The sequence below is a fragment of the Coloeus monedula genome (genome assembly GCF_965178545.1).
Source record: "Coloeus monedula genome assembly, chromosome: 17".
Classification (NCBI taxonomy): domain Eukaryota; kingdom Metazoa; phylum Chordata; class Aves; order Passeriformes; family Corvidae; genus Coloeus; species Coloeus monedula.
In genome coordinates, this window is record NC_138797.1 from 11,741,481 (window position 1) to 11,757,187 (window position 15,707).

General features: G+C 46.3%; 1 protein-coding gene across 1 annotated transcript in view; it reads left to right on the forward strand.

Annotated features, from left to right (window-relative positions):
- The window catches only part of TAF4 (TATA-box binding protein associated factor 4), a gene marked incomplete at its 5' end in the record, with an annotated part of 36,328 nt that extends 32,770 nt beyond the window's left edge, over positions 1-3,558 (forward strand). Inside the window, one exon of the mRNA XM_082292708.1 lies at positions 2,012-3,558. Coding sequence (XP_082148834.1) covers positions 2,012-2,179 — 168 coding nt within the window. The 3' untranslated portion in view covers positions 2,180-3,558. The remainder of the gene's footprint in view (positions 1-2,011) is intronic.
- Between the last annotated feature and the right edge of the window lie 12,149 nt (positions 3,559-15,707).

Below are 15,707 nucleotides of genomic sequence, written 5' to 3' on the forward strand. Positions count from 1 at the left end.
TATCCTGGATTAATCACTGGTTAACCAATTAACTACAGGTTCCCTGGAAATCTAATCTTTTTGTCTGTTTAATTAAGAACCAGCTGCCTTTGATCTGATACTCACAGCTGTGCTTTTGCTGCTGTGTCACTTGACATTTTTAAATTGGGCTCCACTTGTCACCATTTGTATGCAGTTTGTGGTTAAGGCATATTACAAGAAGTGTGGAAAATAAGGTTTGTCATTACTTAGACACAGATTTGTAAATGGAGGCTTTTGATGTCTACAAATGCTGATTCTTAATTACATGTGAAGTCACTTCTAAGTAGTAATTGCACTGTTTTGTTTCCAAATTCATCAAAACAGGTTGCTGTCAGTTTGAGAGTTTTATGTCCATGTGATTTTACTGAAAGTTACCAAAAGCTTCTTAACTTACTCCATACATAATTCTGTGTCTTTGAGGACTCCTGATATTTTACCTTTGCATTAAAAGTATTACGGGTTACATAATAAAGCTCAGGCTTCAGCTTTCACTAAAGAATATTTTAAAACCAAGAATAAACCCCCTTCCAACCATTCTTTCTGTTCTCTAGCATTCATGTATATGATAAAATTTAGTTAGCATCCAATACTCTCCTGTATCTTCTAATTTCCACTGAAGTTGATTAAAATTAGATGGCTACATTGTGCAAGTGCCTTAAAATGTCCTTTTGAAAATCCAGCCTTTTAAGCAGCCCCTAACTACAGGATTTTGGTGATTTGGTGTTTGCTGGGTCAACAGAATGCTTGAGAATCAAAAATCTGACTTCACTGGTAGCACTGTGGGTGAAGCAAGTTCATCTGCACTGAACAAAGTTCTGCTAACCCAGAGTGATCATTTCCAGTGCAAGTTTAGGTTGGTTTGATCATCAGTAATGTTCACTGATGAAATACATTATTTTCACGCATGTTAGTGGGAGCCTCAGCAGCTTATTCACATGGCTCATACACCACTCTAAATTTTGGCTTTTTTCAAGTCCTGGAGTGTTTTTATTAAGAAAAATATTTGAAAATTCTCCAAACTCACAGGCGGGTAAGTCTTTTGTCACTACTGGAGCGTGTTTGGTGTCATGAAGTATCAAAGCTCCATTTAAAGAAGAAAGGAGAACATTATTCTAGCAAATTAAATTGGAGGGGAGAGTGAATCCGTAGCTGAGCCACAGAAAGATGACCCGTTCCCAAAAGAATTTATTATTAGGTAAATAACCTGTCGGCAGCAGAGGGCTGCCCAAAAGATTCCCGGCTGAAAACGGAGGGAGCAGCCTGGATTCCGGTCTGCGCGCGCCATCTGCCGGGGACTGCGCGGAGCTGCAGCTGCTCCCTGGCCTCGTCCCGCTGCTTCCCCGCCCGCCCTTCCGTGCCGCTCATTTGTTTCCTTCTGGTTTTGGCGTTTTTCTTCTTTTTTTAAGTGACATATATAGTAATATGCTGCTTCTTTATCGTGCCACTTCGGGAAACTGCCAGTGAGTGATGCTGAGAGATGGAGAAGTATTCCGAGGTCATTAGAGAATGCGTAACTGTGTCTAAGAAAGCTTCTCCTAAATATAGTGCTGAGCTTGGTTACAGCTGTTGTCACCACAGGGAGAGCACCCTGCCATGGAAATCAGGGGGATCTAGGACATGATTCAAGGCCTCACAGTCCCGGGAACAGGACTGCTCCCCAGGTCATCCACCGCTCCAGGGCTGCCCTCGGCATCCCTGCCATTGTGAAGAATCCTGGCCCTTCTGTTTGGTTTGGTTGTTGGGATTGCCTGTCCTTAGTGCCTTCCTAAAAATACAAGCAGTGCTTTGGGGCTTTTTTGTCTATATTGAATGTCAATGAAAACTTCTGATTGTTCAACTGTTGTTAATAAATAAGAATTGAAAAGGAAATCTCTAATCTGGTAGCATACAGCTTCCTGACTCTGTACAGTTTTTAGGTCACATGTTTTCTCTGAAAAGTTTTGAAATGCTTTTGGGCTTGGACTGATTGACCTGTTCTTCTGCTTTCCAGGGATCTGGTTCGAGTGCAGCAGTCCCAGGCAGCTCTGGAGTTGGAACAACCAGACAGTTTACGCGACAAAGGATAACGCGGGTGAACCTCAGGGACCTCATATTTTGTTTAGAAAATGAGCGAGAGACAAGCCATTCACTATTGCTATACAAAGCATTCCTTAAGTAAAATGGAAAAGATCAAGGTATTTTTGACGGAGAGACGCCTGAGGACATTTTTTAATATATTTGCAAATTACGCCTTTTTGTAACAAGCGAATGGGATATTGTTTGAAAAACAACCACCTCTTTACATGGAACAGTTTTATATTCCTGTTTATAAATAAACTCTTCAGTATAAGAGAAATGCATTTCTGTAACAGTGAGGATACTTACAAGGCCTGTGGATACTATAAAAGGACAATTAAATTTTAACTCATCTCTTGATTGAGTGGCCTTCTTGCCAAACAAGCCATATATAAAGACTGATGGAATCGTTTAGCAAATAACTAGCTACCCTTTGTCAGCCCTGTAGCAGTTTCGACATTAATTGTTCATTTTAGTTCAGTTTTATTCAACTAAATCCATTATATAGGCATATGTCTACAGCAGATGACCTCATTTCATTTAGCTTTTTTTTGTTAAACAGTCAGTTAGCAAAGCAAACTGATTTTTAAAGAATATTTATCTTTCCCCCAAATGCTCAAAATCTAGAGGGATATACAGTTAATTTTAAACATAACCTCAATTTTAATCACATTATTGCTTATTAGAGGCCCTGAAATCCCATAAAGGAGGGTTACTTCTGAATGTTTTAGCAGCATCTGTAAAAATGCATTTTATTTGCTATAGTTTGTAAAGCTGTAAAGTTAAAAAAGGAAAAAAAGGAAAAAAAGAGAAACCTTTTCAGCATAAATATATTTTACTTGCACTGTGTTTTTTAGCTAAAGTGAAAGCTTAGATTAAATAAAATCAGAAGTTGAGAGGAATCATCAAAAGACTGTTTCTCAGTGTGAATCAAGTGTTGAAAAATGGTTGGTGTATTTTGTCGGTAATTGTACATAATTTTTGGCACATAACATAAAAATGGCTATGTAAACTATAATTATTTTGCTAAAAGACTGTATGCAAGCTGTGGGCCTACTTTAAAGATGTCCAGAGCAAAGTCCCTTCTTTGTACCTATTTTTTTATTACAAATATACTAATTGGTTCTTTATATTTTCAGAGGTTATTGTATTAAATTGTCTATTGATAGTACTTTTATGACTGTAAATACTTTGGCTTTCTTTGTGTGAACTCTCATGGTAGAATTTAACTCTCTTGCGTGTAAACTGAATGCTGATCAGTATTTTTATCAACACCTGACAACTGTTACACCCCTTTTATTTTGTCTTTTAGGAAATCCTGTCTTTCCATTTTTTTTTTCATGTAAATTTTGCACAGTTACTTGTTCATATGTAAATATTTTACTTTCAAAAATGAAGTTTTTAATTGCTATTGTTTTATATAGGATTGAAAGAAAATTAACTCCTTTATTAAAAACAAATTTATCTGTATTTGCTAATGTATTTTTCTCTCTGAATCTTTTCTCCACTTGGATTTATTTTTCTTGGTACAGTAAAAGTTGAGTCTACCTGAGGGGATGCTGTTTGCTAAAGATGCACTTTGGGATGTTTTTATATTTTGTTTTGTTTTGTCAGTATTTTGGAGGTATGTGACTTCATGTATCTTGACATTTGATTGTTGTCTTAGGGGTCTTGGAGTGACGTCAGTGGACAGTGGGTTTGGTTGGTTTTTAAGCAAGGAAAGGTGTCTGAAACACCTGAAATATTTTGTGTTTGTCTAGTGAAGGTTTAATAAAACACTCTTTCCTTGAGGGCAGCCTGATCCCTCAAATACAACTACAATGGTTTGCAGAAGAAGGTAGGACATAAACCACAATTTGGAGCACAATTATAAAAGAAAATAATCAGGAACACTTGATTATCAGTGTGAAAATCTGAGAAGCATTTCTGATGTTCTGTACTGAATATTTAGCTTTTGGGTTGTATTTCTTTTAATTCCTCCTCTCATGGGCCACTTAAACTAATAATTTTGAGGGCCTAATCCTGCTAATACATTAATTTGATGATGATTCCTTGCATACAGACAAATCTGTCCCCAGGCTGCTGCTCCAAGCCCCTGCTGTGGAGCAGGCACTGGCAGCAGGCCCGTGGGAGATCAGTGTCTCTGGAAAAAGAGGATTAGCTCCTAAAGGGATGCACTCACCTGACACCCTGTGTGACACTGACCCGAGACTTTCATTGTCTGTAAACTCCAAAGAGTCTTTAAATTGTGTCATGTTATTAAGTGGCAAGAAACATCTTGGTCTTTTGGCCAAAACACTGTCAGAGCATGCCTTTAATTGTAGCGAGAGCTGGTTGTAATTGTTAATCACCATGGGCAGTGACTGGGCACAGTGTCTGCAAAGCTGTGGCAGGTAAGTGGGGAAGAAACTGTGTGAAAAATTAAAGTTACTACATTGTGTGCTGTACTTTGCTCTCTGTGCTCAGTAGTGGCTTAGAAATATTCTAGAGAGGCCAAGGGAGGAGGGAGAGATCTCCTGTAAGAGGAGAGCTCTTGGTTTTGTTTTAAGTAACGTTGGTTTTAAGTGCACAGGCAGCCCTTCACTCCATGTAATTTGTCTCAGCTTTTAAATGTTCTGGTTCTGTTAGTCAGAAAAGCTGGTAGCACCCATCTCCCTCCAGTAGTTCAAATTCATGGAGTTTTGGACTGGGAAATGGGCACATTATTGTCAGTACACTGGCACTTGTGAGGAGTTCTCATGATGAAGCAGTTGCAGACTTTTGTTCATTTGTTGTTGGTGTGGGTTTTTTTATGATAAAACCAGTAACTTTTTGATGCTGCTCAGAAATTTGACATTGCAAAATCACAGCTGAAGAGGGGTGGCATTTACACCGCAATACACTCGTACACCACCACTCCTCTTGTGTGTTAGTGACCTGTAGAGGGAGAAATTATGATTCTTTCCTGGCCCCAGGGCTTGTGCAGCCCAACCAGAGTGAGGGTGAGCATGGAAGAGAATTTACTGCCCGTTTCCTTGGGTCTCTGTACCAAGACTGATGCACCTTTGTTGTAAGCACCCCCAGAATTGAAGTTTGCTGCAGCTGGGACGTTCTATGTGCGAGCTGGTGAGGGGTTACTGCACTTTTATTTTGTCACACTTCTTCAGCTCCATGTCAGGGACAGGTTCCTTCTCTCTTGTGTTTAAGTCTGTGACATAGTGAGCTCTCTACCCTGCTTTACAGAAGTCTTGAGGTCTCTGTTTTTTTTAACACCTCTGATTGGGTAGTGCATAGCTGTAATGTTCGTGAACTGTTGATGCCATTCTTTTTCCAGCAGAAAAATTGAACAGAACAAGTAGGATGTAGTAAGGCACTCTGAATTCAGCTTGGTTTTCTTATTTCACAGGTTTATAATTAAGTAGATGTGTTTTCAGGAAACCTTTTAATACATAGTGAGAGAGGCATGCGTGATAAATACCACCAATTTCACAGTAATTAAGATTTTATTGGAGGCTTCCCTGTGATCCAAGAAGTTTCCCCACATTTCTGAGATTGTCTAAATTACAAATAATGATACAACAACTCCAGTGATAATTTTAACCATTTTCTTAGCTTTACAGCTGTTTGTCCATCTGCAGAGAGGAGTCTTGACCTTTGGGGTAAGTGAGGAGGGGTATCATCTGGGCTGGGGCAGTGGCACTTTCAGCGGTGACATTTCCCTGCAGTGTGGGACTGTGGATCCACCTCCGCAGGTGAGTGCAGAGCCCTGTGCTTGGGTGTGCTTGTGCCAGGATTTTTGCACAGCAGGGCTTTAGGCAAGGACAGGCCAATGTGATGTCTTAAAATGTGGTGTAAAGTGCCAGGAGGAGAAGGTTTAGGCAGTGTGGGTTGATCCTAATCTTTAGGTTTTTGGGTATGTCATGCAAAAGTGCCATGTGTAAGGCTTGCTCCTCAGTATTTGGGGAGGCTTTTTAGCAAGTGATGTTTCCCTGTCTATGGAAGTTGCCAGGCTGATGAATTTGGGAGATGTTTGTTGGAGGGATGAATAGGGAGGGCAGCACGTTAAGGGCTGCTCTGCCATGCTGACCTGCCTTTTATTTGCCCAACACAAAAGCTCCCTGAGTTAGGATATCCCACAGGATGAAAACTGGGGGGATTAAAACTGCATTTTAATAGCTCAGATCTGTCCTCCCCCTGCAAATCTGTGGCCAAACCCTGCACTCTCCCCTCTCCCACAGGAGTCCTGGGAATGGTTGTACCAGAGACCAGCAGGGACAAGCCAGAGCTCCTTCATTTTTTGTGGTGGTGGTACTAGATGCCATAGAGCTGTGACAGAAAGGGAATACATTCTTTGAAACTTGCTTTTAGGAATTCAGTCGTGTTTTCTTGTGTCAGCTGAGAGAAACTTGCCCAATGCTGCTGCAGATGTGGGCAGGCGAGCAGGAGATCTGGGCACATTGCAGGGAGGCCTTGTTAGCCACTACCTGATTTTACTTTGTTCAGCCCCTTCAGAAATAACTTTCCTGTGAAACAGTTTATTTTCCCTTTGTTTTCCTGCTCAGCTTATTTACTGTTATTCTCTGGAAGCAGCTGGATTGCACCCTGTTTGGTTTCCTCCTGGGAGTTTCCCTGTTCGAAGTCAACAGAGGACTTGTACAAACATCACGAGCAGCGTTTGGGCTGTGATATGTAACCACACTGCTGTGAAAGTGCTGAATAAATGCATAACAAATCTGGCTTTTACTGCTCTGTAAAAGTACTGCATGGTTTAACTTGAGAACTTAGGTACTTTTTCAATCCAATAACAAAATCAAGTTGCCAGAAAAAAAAAAAAAAGTTGCAAGTGCTTTCTAGTTTGCTGTGATGCATTTGGTGCTCTGATTTTGAGCAAACACGCTGGAGTGTTGCCCATCTATGGCAAACTGGAATATGAAGAACAATATATCTCACTTCCCAGGAGAGCAACATGCTGATGTTTAGGCACAGCCTCTTTCAGTGAAAATGAAAATCCTCATGTCATGTTGAGTGTGCCACTGTTCAGCTCCTTTGCTCCACTTTGAGAGGGACAAGAGTAAAATCTGGGTAAGTTGTAGGTAAGGCCCTTCACCTTGAGGTGGAATTGATGGGATTGATCATTTATATTTGAGAAATAAGAGTTAAGTTCCTTAAAAAAAATATATATATATTCTCACTTTCCATGCTGATCCGCAGCAGTGGTGTGCGATTTGAAGTTCGGGGGGGGGGGGGGCGGTTTCCTTCATATAGTAGCTTTTGTTTGTCCTTTTTATTCTACTTGTGTGGTGCAAATTCCTACTTTTCCTACTTACTCCTACTCAAGTGGTGGGAATATATTTTGTGTGTATTTGCTTATTCTTGATACAGACATTTCAAGGTCTCAATTTAGAGCACAGCCTTAAATGAGCTGTGCTGGTGGAGCTGAGTGTGCCAGTGGAGATGGGCACCATTCCCATCCAGCTCTCTCCTCCCAAAACTCAGGGGGGGCCTGTCCCTCTTGTCCCTGCAGCTTGATCCCTGAAAAACTCCCCAGAACTAAGTTCCCTGATGGAAAAATGCCCAGGAGCTCACGTGGGCAGTGTGAGGGCAGGAGCTGATGGCTGGGAAGGAGGGAATGAGAGACCTGGACAGCCGAGGTGTGAAGCAGTGCAGGGTGGGTGAGCTGGAAGCTCTGAGCACACTCATCCTGTGGGAATGTGCCTGGGGCTGCCCATAAATTAAAAAAAAAAAAACAACAAACCCTAAAAATAGCTAAACCTGGTACCTACACAACACAAAGCAGGTCTGTGTGAGCATCCCCCATCTCCTTGGCAACGGAAGCAGGCAGGGAGCAGGGAAGGTTGAGTGTGGTGGGTGAGTGTGGTCAGCAGTGGCCCTGGAGGAGGCGAGGGCTCATCCTCCCAGTGCCAACATCACACTCCTGAGATGGGATCTGCTGTCTTGGAGGGTTTGTAGGCTTGGATGGATTCTTCTGTGAGTTTATGAAGTTGCTTTGCAAGTGTAGTGGAAGGTCAGGAGGTGTGGGATCCCCTGGGCTCCTCCTGGCATGGGCTGCCCTTGCTCCCAGCCCACCTAACTTATGGGCAGATATATATATATATATATATATACACAGGTAATATGTGTCTGTATATATATTTTATATGTATTTGTGTATAACTATGTGCACACATAGCTATTTATAGAAGTCTGCTTTATATGTATAAAAGATGCACGTTTTTGATGTACACAGTGGGGCTGACTCTGTGACCCACCAGCTCTCCTGTATCCCCGATCCTGACAAAAGCTGATTTTGCAGAACTGGGGAGTATGGGTGTCACTCAAAGCTGCTTAAAGGTGTAAAAGGGAGTCATTTTGCAGTTGTCCAGCAAGGAGCCTCTTGGATGTTTCATCCTGTACATGGAAACTGCAGGGAGATGCTCCCTCTGAGGATGGGGATGCTAAGGAAAAATTTCAAGGAAAGCTCCTGGGTCTTTCCCCCCTTATATTCAGTGAACACTCTGGTTGTATTTTGTGTCTGGATTTGGAAAGGGAGTGGGGTGAGAAAGTGTGAGAAGCTGAGAGAAAGAAAGGAATCAAAGTGTTGACAAAGTAGTTCATTAAACTCGGCAGGATTTTAATGGCAGAGAGCCGGGGCAGTGTGGAGCCGGGTGGGGGGAGGAAAGAGGTCAGCGCTGGGCTCTGCGTGCCCTGGAGGTGAGGGAGAAAGCAATAATGACTCCTGGGAAAAGTTATATAAAGAGGTGAGAATCGTGGAGGCAGCTGGTCCTTGTTTTCCCGTGCCTTCACCTGTCAGAGGGGATTAACACCGACTGCATCCCATCCCTGCCTCAGCTGAATTCCCGCTGAGGGAGGGCATGGAAACCCTGAGCTGGGAAACGCTCTGTAATTGCTGTTATTTGATTAGGAAGGAGCCGTATCCGTTTCTCCCGGCGCAGGGAAAGGCTGGGAGCCCGCACGGGCGGGCGGCTCGCCTCGCCAGGCGGCAGAGGGTGCTCTGAGCCCGGCTACGCCGCTCCCGAGCGCTCCATTCCCCGCTCCGTCCCCGCTCCGTCCCCGCTCCGTCCCCGCTCCGTCCCCGCTCCATCCCCGCTCCCGAGCGCTCCATTCCCCGCTCCATTCCCCGCTCCATTCCCCGCTCCATTCCCCGCTCCATTCCCCGCTCCATTCCCCGCTCCAGTCCCCGCTCCAGTCCCCGCTCCAGTCCCCGTTCCATTCCCCGTTCCATTCCCCGCTCCATTCCCCGCTCCATTCCCCGTTCCATCCCCGTTCCATTCCCCGCTCCATTCCCCGCTCCGTCCCCGTTCCATCCCCGCTCCGTCCCCGCTCCATTCCCCCTTCCATCCCCGCTCCGTCCCCGCTCTGTCCCCCCTCAGGAAACACAGCCCTGCCCAAACCACGGCCCGCGGTGGGGGCAATTCTCTTCTGCTTAATGCGAAGTATGAATTATTCATTTGCTGACTGCTAAATAATAGAAAGTGGGAGGGGGAGAAATGGGGATGTAGCTTAGATGATGTGGCAGGAAAAAAACCCCAAAACTCCAATTAAATAAATTAATTTAAAGGAAAGGAATGAGGAGAGAGCACGGTGTGCTTCAGTAGGCTTTGATCAGATTGGCTGCCCCACACTATTTATTTATGTATTTAAGTCTTTTTTGAGGGCACAGTCACTGAGTGGAGCAAATGTCTGTGGGCTACAAGAGCAAAGACAGGTACAAGCTGAGGGAAAAAGTGCAGAAGAAAATGAAACTATTGATTAGAAAGATTTACAAACAGGACAGAAATGTTCAAAGGGAACTTCTGGTGATGGCAAGATGTAAGAAAATCAGTGTCAAGAAGCACAGTTCACACAGAATCACCCTTTTAACCACGGCCTCTTTATTTCCCCCCTTCTTTCAACTGTTGCAATTCCTGCAAGTTGCAAATGCATGAGGCTCCATGTGAGTGCTTTTGGAGAGGATGGAGGCTAGCTGAGCCAGGAGCTGTGGATGCTGGAGGTAAAAAATCCCTACTATCCAAGGAATGTGCTTTGGGAGTTCGGGTCTGTGGGAGCAGGGCTGCAGAGCAGGGTCTGCCCAGGTTCTTGTCCCAGTCAGCTTCACTGCTGCTTCCTGCCCTTACCCTAACCCTAACTCCTGCACATGGAGGAGCAGGCTGGTGAGGGCTTCCCAGCTGCCTGAATCCAGCCAGGATCCCCTTGGCTCTTGGCCCTAAATCCCAGTTAATCTGTGTTGAGCTGTGCATCAGTGCGATTTCCCTCCCCTCATCCATCAGTGAGGGATGCAGTGATGGAGAGAGACGGGTGCAGGGCCAGGCTGTGGGGACAGCAGTGGGGTGACCCTGCTTCCATCCCATCCATCCATCTACCCACCCATCCACGCCGCTGGCAGCAATCAGAGGGTTGAATCTGCCCCTTTTCCCATCTCCCTGCGTGCCCAAGCCACTGTAAACCTCCAAGATGCTCCCAAAGCCACACTCTAATGTCACCCTGTGGCTCAAGGGCTGGCTTGGCCCTGGCTGCCAGCCCTGTCACATCCCAGCCCTGTCACATCCCAGCCCTGACTGCTGCATGGATTCCAGGTCAAACCACCCCACGGGCAGCACGGTGTCAGGGAATCGCTGTTTTCTAGGTTGTTAAGTCCTTTGCTCTTTAATTCTTAGCCTCCTGAACACCCCCAAGGTATGTTATAATCACCCCAAAATGCAGCCACTAATTGTTTGGTGTCCCCGTGGGGGAGGAAGAGCAGAGTCACATTAAATCACAACAATCAAGAGCTTCTGCAACAAATGAACTCGAACCCGGTTGACAGGAGGGAGCCGCGGTGCTGCCTCGCGCTCCGTAAGGGCCGTGTTTAGTTGTAATCTTATTTGTAATCTAATCAATATGTTTACTGAAGGAAAGAATATCATCAAGTATTACTTTAAGACACTTAGGGGATGTGACACCGTTCACAACTCAAATGTAAACAGGTTTGTTGGCTGTGTTTGCTCACAGGAGGAACACGCTGTGTCCTAGCGGGGCTGGCAGAGGGGGTTGTGTGGGGAGCAGGGGGACCCCCTCTGCTCGGGGTGCCAGGGACAGGCTGTGCCTGAGCCCCTCCTCAGCTCCCCATCCCACCATCTCCATGTGAGTGCCGAGGCCCTTTCCCAGGCTTGTGGGCAGGCAGTTCCCTCCAATCTTCTGTGGCTGATGGTGAACCCTGCCACGTACCAAGCCCATGTGTCCTGTCCCATGAGACTTTTTTTAGTGTTTGTGCCTTCAGGAAAGTTTGGAGGTTTCATTAAAAACTTACCACCTAACATCCATAACAAAGAATTAGGGTCTAATGCACCCAGTGGAGGAGTTTCCCCCTTGCCCCAGGCAGTTAGAAGGTGCCTTTAACCTGAAACATGAGGGTTATATGTATAAAAGTGTATATAATATTTTCCTTATAAAATTTTTATCCGGCCTAATGTATCCCAAAGCTCTTTAAAAGCTGAAAGCAGAAACTCTGGGGGTTTGGCTGCAGGTCAGGGGAGGGAGAAGGCTGCTTAGGTGAAAGCAGCCCCTGCAGACTGGCAGTGAGGGGGGACACTGTGTCCCACCAGGGCAGAAACATCATCCAAGACAGGCAGGATGGGACCATTCCCATGGGCCTTGGACAGATGTGCCAAGATTCTGAAACATCTTTAGGGGTCCAGAGCCCATGGCATCACACAGACATGCCCCCAGCCCACCAATGAAAAAACATATTACCTGTGAGTTAAACTGACAAGGAAGCTGGCAGGAAAATAAAAACAACAGGAAAAATAAATGCTGCCTGTTCAATTACTTAAATTAAGACTTATTTGAAAGCTGTGTTTGCAGCAAACACCCACCCTCCCCTTTAGTTTTTTAAGAGTTGGGGTTAAGGTAAGGCTTAGGGTTAGGCTTGAGAGAGCCAAAGAGCCTGGAGCTCCAGGAACACTGGGGCTGGAAAAGGTCTGCCAAGATGATTGTGGCAAGGCCCCAAAGTCGCTGCTCCTTCACATTTCTGATCTGGAAACCCATGGTGGTGAGTTTAGAGTTAGTCTTAGTTTCAGGCTCTAGTGAATTGAGGTGGGGGGGGGGTAATGTCCAATAAACTCCCCATTGCCGTTTGGGAACATGTTTAATTAATCAGGTAGGAAAAGCCTCTTCATGCACTGCTTCCAGACCAGACAGCATCAGCATATCCCCTGCCTGTGGGACAAGGCTCCTCAGGATTTCCAGTGGGGCTGGGGTGGGGTTTGGGGTGCAGAGCAGAGGGCTCCAAGAGCTTCTGCCTGTGGAGTGCAAGGGTCACTGCCAACCTTGCTCATGTGAAGTTTTTCCTGCATGCCTGGCACTGATACTGCAGAGAAATGGACTCACCCGTTGTGTAGACCAAAGGAAAAAATTCACCACATCTCTCCCTGTATGCACCTCATGGGGCCAAACCTAGTCCTGGGAGAGGTCCTGCTGGGGGGCTGGAGCTGGCCATGCCTTGGTGGAATTCCAGCAGCTCTTGTGGTGGATGGACTGGGCTGGCATTTGCTGGCAAAGCTCAGTGGCTCTCTGGCATTGCTGTGACTGCAGGGGCTTGGCTCTGGCTTTTCCACCTGTGCAGCCAGTGAAAAACAACCCAGGAAAGGGGGAAAGACTGAATGAACTGGTCAAAACATCCTTAAAATGCCATTTTCCATGGTGAGAGGGAGGCTGTGTGTGAACGCCTGGGAACTGAGGCCAGGCACACCCTGGGCATCATCTGTGTGTCCTTGTGTATCGCCCAGGGTGCATTGGGTTAAACTTTGGAACAGGGAAATGGTGGAGTCACTAGCCCTGGAAATGTTCACAAAATGAGTAAATGTGGCACTTCGCACCACGGTTTAGTGGGCAAGGTGGTGTTTGGTTGGACTTAATGATCTTGGGGGTATTTTCCAGGTTTAATGATTCTGTGATTCTATGAATGCATCTGCTGCTGCTCCGTGTGGAGCTAGCACAGGGCTCCTGAGGTGGCTTTTTGTGGGATTTTCGTGATGTTTTTCTTGGAAGTGGCATGTTTTTTTTTGAATAACATAAAAAGTGATTTAAAATAGAGCCCACTCATCACAGATGACAGGGTAGTTACAAAACCCAGTGTTTCAGGAGAGAAATGCCAACACAACAGCCCGGAGGCACTTGGAAAAGCCAATGGATAAAGGGTGGGCGGCTGTGCTGGGGCTGGTGCCTGGCACCAACCAGGGCTGGGAAGCTGCTTCCCCCTGCCAGGGAGTAGGGGCAGCAGGGTGGGGGATGGCATTTCTGGCACAGGGAAGTGAGTCCAGGTGCCTTTGGCTGCACAGGGTGGGTGTGTGGGATGTGGACTGGGAGCAGAGGAGAAGTATGAGGGGCGGGTGGGTGTCCACCAAAGCCTTGTAGGGATGCTCCAGGGCTGATGCCCCAGCCAGGACACCCCCTGCCAGCTGCCATCTCTCCACAAAAGTAGAGTGAATACTTTGGCAGCTCATCCCCCTGCACATTTGGCTGCTGATGCTGCCTGAGCCATCGGGTGCAAGCCTGAGGGTGCTGGTCCCTTAATTTAAGGGATACTGGAGGGGAAAACACAGGAGAGGTGTGTTGTTTGTTTCAGGGATGTTTTTCCAGTAGAATTGCCAGAGGCAGGTGGCTCATATTCCACTTTGCTGGCTCAGGCATGCTCCACTTCCTTCAAGCTAAGTCTGCTGCTGGAACGGGGCCCTACAACCGTGAGGAATCCGTGAGGAGCCGCTGGCATCCCATTCGAGGCAGAGCTCGGAGCTTGTCTTCCTGCTGCCTGCAAGCAGGGAGCAGTGTCCCCACGCTGGTTTCTCTGCAAACCTTTGGCTGGTGTGTGGTGACACGTCCCCATCAGAAATGCTGTTCCTGGGTGCTCTGACCACTGTCCCTCTGTCCCTCTGTCCCTGCCCATCCTCACAGCATGGATACTTTGCTGCTCCCACACCCACGGACTGGGAGGAATCGTCCGGAGTCCGGCGAGTTCTCCTGTGCAGGGAGAGGGCTTTGCTTTCATTCTGTTATTATCAGATAGACTGAGTCACACTGAGATAAATCCTGCAGATATTACAGTCTGTGTGTGCCTGAAAAAAGATGTGTGTGGATGTTAACACTGCCAGGTGTCACCATGCTATGAGGGATGTTGTGGAAATAGAAATGGAGAAAATATAATAGATACTTCAGATTTCCAGCCTTAATAGCCTTACAGCACATCTAATTATTATATATCTATCACATCAATATACTGCAGCACTCGTGGTATTTTTATTTAGCTCCATCTGGTGTATGATAACACGCTTCTGGTACCAAAACAAGCATGAATTGGAAAGGAATTTAATACATAGCTCTGCAGAGAAGTCCCTTAAAACATATCCTAAACCAAGCACGTGTCATGCAAAACCAATACTGCAGTTTGGACAGAGAAAGCACTTCTGAGTGAAAAGGAGGGTTGTGAGCAATTAGAAGTACACCCAGGCAGACACTGCTCCAGGTTTCTTGCCTGTAGCCTGCAAATCCAACGTTGATGCTGTGTTTGCTGATCTCCCAGCATTTAGTGTGTATTCCTGGGAACAGAGGTGTGGGATGATTTCAGGTTTTCTTTAGCTTTGAGAGAGATATAGGGGTGAAAAGGGCAGGCACAGAAGCACTGGAGACTGATGGTTGAGAGGGGAAGGGGCCACCAAAACACCCTGTGGATGTGGGAATGGTGGGAAGGAGAAATACTGAGCCCTGCTCACTGAGGGCTCCTTCACCAAGACATTCTGAATTCCTCACCTGTGTGGAAATCCCCTGATGGGAAAACCAACAAAATAAATTCCCTGCTTGCTTTCCCCTCTGTTCCCCAGGCGAGCGGCAGCGGTGAGTGGATGTGCCAGACATTGTGGCCCCATTAACTGCCATGGAATAACACTGGGGAACACATTTTAAGAGGGAGAAAAGGGGCTTTGTGAGGGGAAAAATCCATTCCCCAGCTGTGTGATGTGAAGGAAATGATGCATATGCTGCCAGCATCCCTTGCTGGGGAAACCACCTGCAAAGGCCTGGGATACACCAGTGCCGAAATCCTCCTTCCTCTGGCTCTTGCAGAGATTCACCTTCGCTCTCCCAGATGAGCCCTAGAAAAGGTAATTGCATTGAACAACTCCAGTAATGAACTCCTGGTCTGCAGAGAATCAGTTTATAGCCAGGCTGGCCATGAGCAGGTGTTAAAAACCTGGCTCCACCTGGCCCCAGGTGCCCTTGGGGTGTGTTGGCACCGTGCACTGACCCTCTAGGCTTTGGGGCTGCTGGAGTGGAAGCACTGAGGAAATAGGGGCTGTGGCTGTGCCATGGAGGAACCATGTGAGGCTTCCAGGGGCTGCTGGTGACACAAGGTGAAAGATGGAGGTGATACAGGCAGGTGAGTGAAGACCTCCCCACTTTGGCATCTGTGAGTTCAAGTGGAGTTTTCCAAGGAAATCTCCCTCTGCCTCGGTAGCAGCACATCAGTGACCTCACAGACCCCAGCTTTGAGGCTGAGAAGGACAATCACAAGCTCCTACATAGAACTGACCTGCAGCTCCGTGCAGCTGGTCCCGCACCAGAGGCAGGGATGTGCCTGACTAACCTGTCCCACAGCAGAGGGC